The sequence below is a fragment of the Echinops telfairi genome, unplaced genomic scaffold, assembly GCF_000313985.2.
Source record: "Echinops telfairi isolate 266 unplaced genomic scaffold, ASM31398v2 ScPeMD7_3;HRSCAF=10, whole genome shotgun sequence".
Lineage (NCBI taxonomy): Eukaryota > Metazoa > Chordata > Mammalia > Afrosoricida > Tenrecidae > Echinops > Echinops telfairi.
Window position 1 is genome coordinate 50777993 of NW_022103899.1, and position 11152 is coordinate 50789144.

General features: G+C 46.2%; 1 protein-coding gene across 1 annotated transcript in view; it reads right to left on the bottom strand.

The window, feature by feature from the left end:
• Nucleotides 1–4634, bottom strand: part of SERPINE2 (serpin family E member 2) — a 30078-nt gene extending 25444 nt beyond the window's left edge. Inside the window, exon 1 of the mRNA XM_004701647.4 lies at nucleotides 4354–4634. Coding sequence (XP_004701704.1) covers nucleotides 4354–4612 — 259 coding nt within the window. The 5' untranslated portion in view covers nucleotides 4613–4634. The remainder of the gene's footprint in view (nucleotides 1–4353) is intronic.
• Between the last annotated feature and the right edge of the window lie 6518 nt (nucleotides 4635–11152).

Genomic DNA, 11152 nt, shown 5'->3' on the forward strand with positions numbered 1-11152 from the left:
TTCTTCCCACTGGGTGCCTTCAGATAGCCAACTGGTAGGTTAGCAAAATCATTCGTGCTACCAGGGACCTTACAGTCTCTCATATTAAGGCAAGTAAGAAGGGCGGTAACGAATTGAGTTGGAATAGGACACGAGTCTTTAGCTTTCTCAGTGGTCTTTTCTTTAACAAATAAATAAATAAAAGTATGTGTCCGGAGGAGAAGGAAAAGGAAGTATCTATAATTATAAGTCGCTCTTAAAAAGAAATAGCTACCGTAGTAAGGTTCCTAGTGATGAGCACATTCGAGGCATTCTCACCATCATCGCCATCTAGGGCTCAATCTCCTGCTGGCCCTTTGGGGCCCTGGATCCTACGAAAGCACTTTAATCATGCCATCCAGGGGCAATCTAGCCATAGGATCCTTCAGCCCCTCTGTCCCCATCCCTCAAACACTTCTCTGCTTTCTGCCAAAGATTTAACAGTAAGATTTCTTCTATTTTAAAAGGAAAAAAAGAAGCATTCAACCCAACTCAACTCAACTGCGACTCATAGCGACCCTACAGGACAGAGTAGAACTTCCCTTGTGGGTTTCTGAGACTGTAACTATGGGAATAGAGAGTCTCATCTTTCTCCCTTGGGGTGCCTGGTAGTTTCGAACTGTCGCTCGTGTGCTTATCAGCTCAACACATAACCACAATATCACCAGGGGACCTAAAAGAAGGGCTCGGGCTATGAAAAGTCATGTGTCATCAACCAGCACAATGTGATCTTTGCTTGATATTCAAGCTCAAAAACGCAAGGAGATTAATTTTATGGCAACATAAGCTTTATTTTCCACGAGCCCTTCATTTCTGCTCCATTTGGTTTTAGAGCCCTTGGGGGAGTGGTGGTGGTGGTGATGGTGGAAGATAAATTGTGAAAATGAAATGTGCTTCCCCGGAGCTCAAACGGCACCTCCTTTGTACGCTCTTGGGAGTATTTCCACAATAACACCGTTCCCAAACAGTCTTGCAGGCCACCCTACTGGCCTCCTGAAGAGCTTAGCTGTCTGTCACTCCACACTCTGTACCTTCTTCCAAATTCCTGAACAAGGGAAAAGCAAGCCTTCCCAAGGTCCAGAGGGGCGGGTATCGCATCAGAACAGCCATTGCAGTGAAGTTGCTTCAGACTCACGGCAGCCCAGCTGTTAGAGGAGCGAGCTGCACAGCATTTTCCTGGCTATGCTTGCTCTTAAAATGCTCACTCTGTTCCGGTTGTTGAGAATGTGCAAAGCGGACATACATCAACGGCTTCTGTGTACAATTCAGTGACATTGAGTGTGTTCTTCGGGTTGTATGACCATTCACGCCTTAGATGGGAACAACAGTTAGAGTTGTTCCTCCTTCGTTAACATAAATGCACTCCGCCCTAAGAGTCCTGTCTATCTCCCCAGTTGCTGTCATCAATTTGATCGCACAGAGTTTGAAAGAACGCAAGGCTTAAGGCTGACATTCTTTACATTTACAAGTGAAGCAAAACTATTTCTCGCGTGTAAGAAGATTTTTCCAGGAGATCAAATCTGCCATCAGTGAGCTTTCAACGTTCTACTCTATATTTCTCACCCCTTGATCAGGATTCTTCTGTGGAATCTTTGATTATCAAGGGCTCATGAAGGACGGGGGAGCGGGGAGGGAGGGGAAAAAATGAGGACCTGATGCCGGGGGCTTAGGTGGAGAGCAAATGTTTTGAGAATGAGGGCAATGAATGTACAAATGTGCTTTACACAATTGATGTATGTATGGATTGTGATAAGAGTTGTATGAGCCCCTAATAAAACGATTTTTAAAAAAGCACACTAATATTTGCATTAAAATGAATGAAATGCTTTCAAAAAAATGTTCCCTAGCAATAATGGCTATAATCCTTACCAAAGTAGTGCTCCAGGGATTTTTTTCTGTGGTACTACCTCAGGTTGGGTTTGAACCATCAACCTTTTGGTTACTAAGTATACAGTTTGCACTAGCCAGAGATCTGGGGGCAATACAGGGCTTTGAAATGTACCCTTAACATCTGCTCGGGATGGAGGGGGGGATGGCAGGTGGGGACAGGGCACAGTGAATGCCAGAAATCCTATTCTAGGTGGAAGGAAAGGGACTTCCGTTTTCAAAGGTTAAAAGACTCATCCAAGTCTTTTAGCTGACCTGTCACTTCCACAAGCTACAGGGTCTTTCAGCAAAAGTACCAGGTCAGATCCCGTCCATAGACCCAAACTAGCCTCTCCTTCCACAACAAGAGCATCCCTACGTGAATGCTCCCAGGCTGTGCACACACCGTGCTTGACCCACCCCCCATGCTCCTTTGGGTGACTCTGTCAAGCAAACCAGGCTGACCTTCTGCAATATGCGTGCTGCTATTTTAGAGAAGAAAGAAAGAAAGGGTGGGCAGGGTAGGTTTACGGGTGGAGAGGTGCCGACAGGCCAGTACCACCAACACACTAGAAATCCTCACTTAAAATGGATGTGGCTCAGCACGAGAACAAACAACAAGCATCCAGTTGCTATTTTGGAAGTGTGTTGCTTGAAGGGACCTGGCTCGAGCTAGGAAAGCCCATAAATTGTACTAGTGATAAGTCATCCAGTATTTTCTAGACGTCCACGGTCAGCAGACGGAAACCACCAGCTGCTCCCAGGGCGAAAGGTGGGGCTTTCTGTTCCTACAAGAAGGTACAGTCTCGGAAACCCACGGGGCGGTTCTACCCTATAACAGGGTCACCATGAATTGGCATGGGGGTGGATGGCAGTTGAGTTTGGTTTTTGGAGATGGGGCAGGGCAGCGTAGGAAGGCAGTTGGGTGATTAAACGAAGAGAGGGTCCCTTAACATGCACGCATCCCCGCCTCTCCTCCATCTGCAGTTATCACATGGACCTAAAGATTCTCTGAACTTTTTCTAACAGAGTTAGAAGAAGTTGGAAAAATCTCCCCTGTAAAGAAAAAGGGCAAGATTCGAAAGGTGACTTGCCCAGTGTAATGGCTAACATATGTGTCAACCTGGCGAGGTTATAACTCTTAGTGGTTTGGCAGACCCTGGACTGGTTGAACGCAGTCCAGTGGTGCAGCGGTTAAGTATCTGGCTGCCAATGAAAAAGCCTTCGATTCAAACTCGCCAGCCCCTTTGTCAGAGAAAAATGTGGCAGTCTGATTCTGTAAAGATTACAGCCTTGGAAACACTATGGGGCAGTCCTCTCTGCCTTACATATTTTCAAAGCACATGTATGATAGTGTAGTAATTACATAATTTCGTGTCAACTTGATGGTGCCTCCTTGTGGTGTGACCTCCTCATAAGAAGGGTCCTGGGACCCTCCCTCTCCTCTCTCTGCCTTCCCCTTCCTGTTGAAAAGGCAAGATGGAAGATTCTAGAGCCCTGTGATGCTGCCACTGTTATTGGATCCACAAGATTTTGCACCCACCAGCTGGTGATGTTCCTGCATTCTGCATCCTTGCCTCAGTCTGAAGAGGGACTTACATATAGACTAGTAGCAGACTTATGGACTAGCACTGGACTTATGGACTTGATCTGGACTAGGCTGGGATGTTTGCTTGATATATAATTACTTCTTAATATAAAGCTCTCACACACCCACATCTAGATGAGTGTCAGTGGATTTGTTTCTCCAGTCAACCTGGCCTAACACAAATGGTAAATCTTATGTGTCAACTTGGCTAGGTTTTGCTTCCCAGTGGTTTTGTCAAATATCCCATGAGCTGCTGCTCCGTAGAGCAAGCTAGGCTAATATACTGTCATCACTTTCCATATTGCAATCTAACGTAATGTAATCAGTCAGCTAGAAGGGAAGCTTCCTTAGGGAGTGATCTTCTTTCAGCTTAGAAATGGACATGGAATGGACATCTGTATCTGGGCAGAATTACCTCTCTCCTTTGCAGTCTTTCAATGCCCATCCACACAACTGCCTTAGCCAATCCCACCCTCTCTCTTCTATGTATACACATATTTATATGTTTCATCAGCCCTGTTTCTTTGGAGAACTGATACTAAAATAGCATTCACAACAGAATGTCTATTTTAGCCAGCACCTCCCACAGAGGTGGGTCAGTGGGAAAGTATTTTCTTCTGATAGAGCCAAAACTAGACTTTGCATGATCAAGTGACTGATCCAAAGAGGCAGAGCCCTGCCTCAGAGACGAGTGTCATTGTCTTCACTACGATCACCCCAATGCCATCCTTCAGAACACACTGGCCCCCACACCCCTGGCACCAGCAAACCCCCTGCCAGGCTGCTTGGGTTCTCAGGCTGGAATCTATGACCAAGTAGCGAGCCTTGCTGTGCTGTCCTCCCATGAAGGCCTCCAGCCAGTGAGGTGAGAACACACGTACGGTTGACGCCGTAGCGCATCATCGTGGTGAGCTGCTTCTTCGTCCTGCCGTCCGCCCCCAGCTGAAGCATCCCCAGGACCGAGGCGATCCCATGGGGGGAAATGACAACGTTCTCATGAGGCCGGGACTTGATGATCTGATTGAAAACCTGGATTCCCGTGTTGGAGCTGAGCTCCTCCAGAGACAGGGGGTTGAATGGGGTGCAGGCCAGGGGCAGAGTCGCTGTGGCCAAGAGGGAGAGCAGGAAATGCCAATCCATGGTTCCTTCCCGCGAGAGCGATCTGAAAAATAAGACAAAACAACCCCTTAATTTTACTTCATGGACCACCCTTTGGGGATACTCAGCGAGGGATGGTTTAAGCTGTTCTGGTGCCACAGTGGTTAAGCTTCCCGCTGCTAACCAAAAGGTTAGTCATTCGAAACCCACCAGCTGCTCCGAAGACAAAGATGAGGCAGTTTGCTTCTGTGACGCATCACAGCCTTGGAAACCCCATGGGGCACTTCTATTCCATCCTCCAGGGCTGCTCTGAACCAGAGACAACTTGATGGTAGTTGAGATCAGATTTACCGTGCTCGGGAATTTTAATGCTGAATCAGTCGCTGTCTGTTCGATGGGTTTCAAGTCATGGTGACTAGATGCGTGAATAAAACTGCTACCCATGGTCTCCAAGGCTGTGACCTTCTGGAACCAAAGCACATGGCTGAGTTCAAACTCGCAGCCTCTTGGCTCACAGTGAAGTGCTTAAACATTTGCGCCACTCAGGGACTCTGGGGATGAGATCATGCAGTGATAGGACTGTAAGTAGGGTGTTATGCGTCGGACGGCATCCCCTCTACAAAGATACGTTGATGTCCCAGCCCCTGAGCCATTGAATGTGACCTTGTTTGGGGAAATCCCGATTTGCCTTTTTAGATGCTTTCAGTAGACAAAGTCACTTCAGACTTGGATGGGCCCTACTTCGACTCCCTTCTGAGTGATGTCTTGAAAAACGGAGCAACGGAGGCAGAATGAGGGTAAGAGATGTGAAGGGAAGGCGGCACTTGCCAATCTGTTTACGAGCCAAGAAATGCCAAGGACTGAAACCAGACGCGTTGAAGGAGGTAGGGGTGTCCCTCCTGTCAAAGATCTCAGAGGGAATCTACACACCGGTATCCTGAGTGGGGCTGAGCACCTCTAGAGCTGTACCAAAGGACAGTCTATTCTTCAAAGGCACCTACTTTGTGCTATTTTGTTATTTCACACAAGGCTCCCAAGAAGCCAACAGAGGGCTTTCAACAACGGAGGGAAACCCACTGAATTGGTAAACACACATTCACACACGAACACTCAGGGTCCAAATATTTGTGAAAAATTGAATTAAAAGATGATGGAATTTACCTCAAGTTTTGTGAAGACCGCCCCCCCCCCCTTGCCAATCGGGTGTGTGTAACCACAAGCATATTTTTTTTTCCTTTTAAAAAAGTTTTATTGGCACATATATACATATCATACAATTCAATAGTTCAGCCATCTCAAGAAGAATTGTTCAATCATCACCATAATCAATTTTAGAACATTTTCTTCTTTCTTGCACTCATTTAAAAAAATCATTTTATTAGGGGCTCATACATCTCTTATCACAATCCATACACACATCACTTGTGTAAAGCACATTTGTACATTCGTTGTCCTCATCATTCTCAAAACATTTGATCTCCACTTAAGCCCCTGGCTTCAGCTCCTCATTTTTCGCCTCCCTCCCCACTCCCCCCTCCGCATATTACTTTTTAAAGTATAGAACTGCCGCACTAAATTTAAGCAACAACCTTCCATCGAAACCGGGCAAAAACACCTGGTCAATTCACCAGCTGCGAGGATGGCACTGTGAACGCGGACACTCTCCATGACAGGGATTTGTTTGACGTCCGTCTGCTTCCTTGATCACCACTCGCTGAGCTTTCCTTGGGAACTGACAAGGAAGAGCGAGCACATTTACATGTATTCACAGAAAAGCAACTCCTCTCCTTAAATCAGAACTTAAAACACGGCAGCTGGTTAAACAAAATCAGGCTTCGTGGCTCCATGGTGCTAATTTGGACCCCTCTTACAAATACGGGAGAGCTCCTGCGAAACCCAGTCTCCCACGGTGGCATTGGGTCCTCCTGACACGTGGTACAGGAGTGCTTGTGGAGAACGAGGAGGAGGGCAGTCTTCTAAGGGACAGCTGACTTGGGCGCCAGGGGGTTAGGTGTCTGTGTGAGTTACGGGGCAAAGAAAGACAGAACAGTAGACAGAACGGGGATTTGGAGTACTTGGTTGGTTGGTATTTGCCATCAAGTCAATTTTGACTCCTGTCACCCCACGTGCTACAGAGCAGCACTGCCCCCTAGGGTTTTCTTGGCTGTAGACATAGTGGAAGCGGATCACGCAGCGTTTTCTTCCATGATTAGCAGTTGAGTGCAAACCGTCTGTGCACTTCGAGACTTATGAGGTCATAGTAGATGTCCGATGAATGCTTAGAGAATGAAACCTAGTGGCTTACAAGGATAAGCACTAGTGGCACAGTGGTTAATGTTGACCTTTTAATTGCTCGGCTGTTAACCGAAAGGTTAGTGGTTCAAACCCACTATTCTCTTTGCAAAAGAAAGCTGTGGTAGTTTGGTTCATAAAGATAATAGACTTGGAAACCCAATGGGGCCATTCAGCTCTGTTTGATAGGGTCCCTATGACTCAGAATCAACTGGATGCCACTGGCGTCAGGTCGGGCTTAGGAGTACTTTCTTATTTGATTAACTTCTTAATCATCTATATCAAAATTGAGTTTTTGATTGAGTTCGATGAAGACAATGATTGCATTTAGTTCCCAACCTCACTGCTAGCTCAACACACTCTCCTTGGCAAGCCAAAAAGCGCTGGGCTGAGGAGTGGGGCCGCGTGGCTCATCTGTGCAAACAGGGTGAGTTGGCCGGCCTCACGATCCTTCGGATGGATGGTGTAATTTTCTCTCTATCAAGAAACACATTAGAAGCAAATGGAGCAGTCACTGGACTTCATTGTGAGAAAATTATGTAAACCCAGCCAGTCTAAATTCAAGACATGGAAGTGACCTACATACACACTCCTTCCCAGCATGGCCTATTTGGACTTTGGCACCAGGACTGGCTTGAATACTAAAACTACCCCCTTGAGTTTCATTGAGTTTGCTGGATCCTGGAGAGCATCCAAATCCTGACTATGGAAGCTTTACTAACTTCATTTAAAAACCAGGAATTGTGTCTGTCCTCCCTCCCTCTCTCTCAGAAAAGAAATGCCCTCTTTAATACTGGATTAGCACAAGGGCTTCATAAGTATAAAATCATTTGTGCAGTTTTTGTTCCAACTGGTCAAACTCCAGGAGCTAGCACCAACTCCATCAATCCGAACTCTTGACTTTTGCATTACAGTCTACGGGGGCGCCTGGTTTCAGCAGACCACCACCATCTATACTTGCCCAACTTCCCGAAGAAAACTTTCAGGGTTAGGGCATAGTTGACCAAGCATTGGAATTTGCACACTCACAAGGGATCCAATTGCTTTGCCTCCGCATCTTCAAAGTTGATTCAGCCAGATAGAATCGAGAGATGGAGGATGAGTAGCAGAAAGGAATCTCACGCTCCAACATCTTGAGGAAGGGCAGGCTCAGAAAGCAATAACTACCTTATTGAGCAGAATTCTGCTGGGTTATGAATTTCTGCTCAAAGAACAGCTCCATTATGAAGCAGGCGGCAAGGCTGACATAGGTGTTTTTCTTAGCTTTAGGGACTTGGGGAAGTTTTTGGAAGATGTCTATCTGCAGTTTCTTAACAGTACACTGGGATATTCTTAAGAGTTGGGCAGAACTTGGAATTAAAACTTTTTTGGATTAATATTGTGGGCATAACTTCTTGGACTCAGTTTTCTAGGTCATAATGGCCATTGGTCTAAACCTGCCTGCCTTATGTAAATGTCCTAGGCCAGTGGTTCTCAATCTTCCTAATGCCATGACCCTTTAATACAGTTTCTCATGTTGTGGTGACCCCCAACCATCAAATTATTTTTGTTGCTACTTTATAACTGTAATTTTGCTACTGTTATGAATCGTCAAGTAAATATCTGATATGCAGGATGTATTTTCATTTTTACAAATCGAACATATTAAACATAATTGAAGCATAGTGATTAATCACAAAACAGTATGTAACTATATATTGTGAAACGTTTATGTGTTTTCAGATGGTCTTAGGTAATCCCTGTGAAAGAGTCGTTCGACCTCCAAAGGGATCTCAACCCACAGGATGAGAACTGCTGTCTTAGACTAAGCTTTCACTTCGTTTTAAAGTAGACATAAATCATTTTCTTTCTTTCATAGCCATCAAGTTGAGTCAGATTCATAGTGACCCTTCAGGGCAGGGTAGAACTGCCCCTGGTTTCCCAGACTCTAATTCTATCCAGGTGTAGACAGCCTCCCCGTTCTCCTGCAGAGCTGCCAGTGGTTTCTAACTGGTGACCTTGAATTGAGGTTAGCAGCCCAATGTGTCATCCATTACCTCAACCAGGGCTCTGAAGTCACTTTAGGCTTACAGCATTTCTAATTTGACATGTGCCATGTCTACATAGATCATTTTTATTGATTTTTTCCTAAGTTTTATTGACCTATAATTCACATAGCATTAGTAGTCAATGGTTTGAGTATTTGAAAAAGAGTTGTGCACTGATCACCACCATCAATTTTAGAATATTTTCTTCATTTTTGTGCTCACGGCTCGTAGCTTCCTATTTTCCCCCAACCTCCCCTGCCATACTCCTACTGTACTATTAATCTAGCTACTGTCTCCAAAGAGTTCCCTTTTCTGCAGTTCATTTAAGGAAAATCATATAACCACCCTCTCCCCCAACAAGAAACTAAAACACAGGAAAACCTCAGCCCCAAAGAAAGCAGAAAATAATAACAACTGGAACAAAGTAAACACGGTTAGAGAGAAAAGGAATCATCACAAGTGCTTTGTCATTCACTTTCGGATGCACTCTGTCTGAGGGCAGGGCTAGTCACGTCCCTGGTCAGTGATGGAAGTCAATGGAAGCTTCATCTCTGCAAATGAATTTGGGGCTTTGTCAGCAAGAGCCTTCAACAGATCATCTTTAATGTCAAATGTTTGCCGCGGGTGATCAGCTTTCAAAATACTTTCATCAAGCATATTTTCCTCATAGGAAGAACACCGTGATGCCCTGTGTTTTTTAAGAGCAGTAACTCTCATATAAGGTGGTAGGAATAAAGGCGTTGTCCAAGTGTATTGGGTAGCATCACTATGCAGAATCATAAATCTGTTAAAAATGTTTCCATTTCTTGAATAATGTTTTCACAACGGGGAAAAAATGTCTCCAGCTTAGGCCACTCTTGGAGGGGAATCATAAACATGTCCGAAAAGCCAGCTCCACAGGCATTTCCTTCCAAATGTTGATGTTCCCTTTTCCTGGTACTTCTAGTTCTTCTTGCAAAGCTTCCTCTTTCCCAGTGTGGGGAATGTTCCTGTAAGTAACCTGGTAAAGCTTCGGGGTCCAAGTGAGACCTACTAGAGTTAACAGCGGGTTGATAGTTTTGCAGATGCCAGACTTCAAACACATCTCCATGCTGATGGCTGCCCCACATGCCAACGGCAGAGATACGAGAGGAGGGCAGTTCTATAGACTCAAAGGCTCCCACGTCACGTCTGCACAGATAGGCCTACCTCCTCCAAATTCCTCCAGAGTTTTTGTGTCACACCTTCAACTCCTCGATGCCTGTTTTTTTCTGATTGTTCAGAACAACAAATGATATAGAACACCCTCTTCACCGGTGGGCTACACAGACTTCCTACTCAGCCATATCTACAATGCTCTGGTTATATGTTTTATTGCTACACCCTTGTCTTTCCCATGCCTGTGCCTTTGCTTCCTCGTGGCCCCTGCCTGGCGTGCCCTCTCACCTTCATTCACCAATTGTCTACAACTAACACTTAGCCCAACTCCTTTCACTGTGGACGAGAAGGTTTCCCTGACTGTCCAAATGGGGTTATCCATCCCCTCTCTTGGTTCCCCTAGCACCTCTCATTTCAGTTGTTTTTCTTTTTTTTTCCCTTTTCCCTTCCCAGGTAGACTGGAAGCTCTTAGAAAGCAGGGCGATGAGACTTTAGAATGCCAGTGCCCACAGGGTCTATCCCTGGGTCTTGCCCATTGATAGATACCAAATCAGAGGTTGAGCCATGGGCTTGATCCAGCCGATCAAGTGTTTGTGGTTTGGAAGACAATGTCATCAGCTGCCCTCCGGTAGATTCCAACTCTTGGGACCTGTGGGCGTTGTAGAACTATGCACCACCGGATCTTCAGGGCTCTGCCTTTTCAGAAACACACTCCCAGGCCCGTCTCCCAAGGCCCCTCGGGGTCGGAGTGCTCTCAAATATTGTCAGTAACTAACGATCAGGAGACATGACACACAGATCTAGACCTAGAGGGATTCTCTGGAAAACATGAAACAGAACTGGAGTTTTGAAAGTGCTGGGCCTTCCGTACCATGGCGAGCACTGCACACTGGCCCGGCGCTGACTTTGGGCTCCCACCTCCCTGTGGCATCCCAGTCGGCTGGCTGCCACTGTTGACATCATCTCCAGGCTGTGTCATGGCCATGACTGGGCCCCTGCACTGGATCATTGGTGGCCACGACTGGGGGCCTCCACCGGATCAGTGGCGGCCACGACTGGGGCCCTGCACCGGATCAGTGGCGGCCACCACTGGGCCCCTGCACCGGATCAGTGGCGGCCACCACTG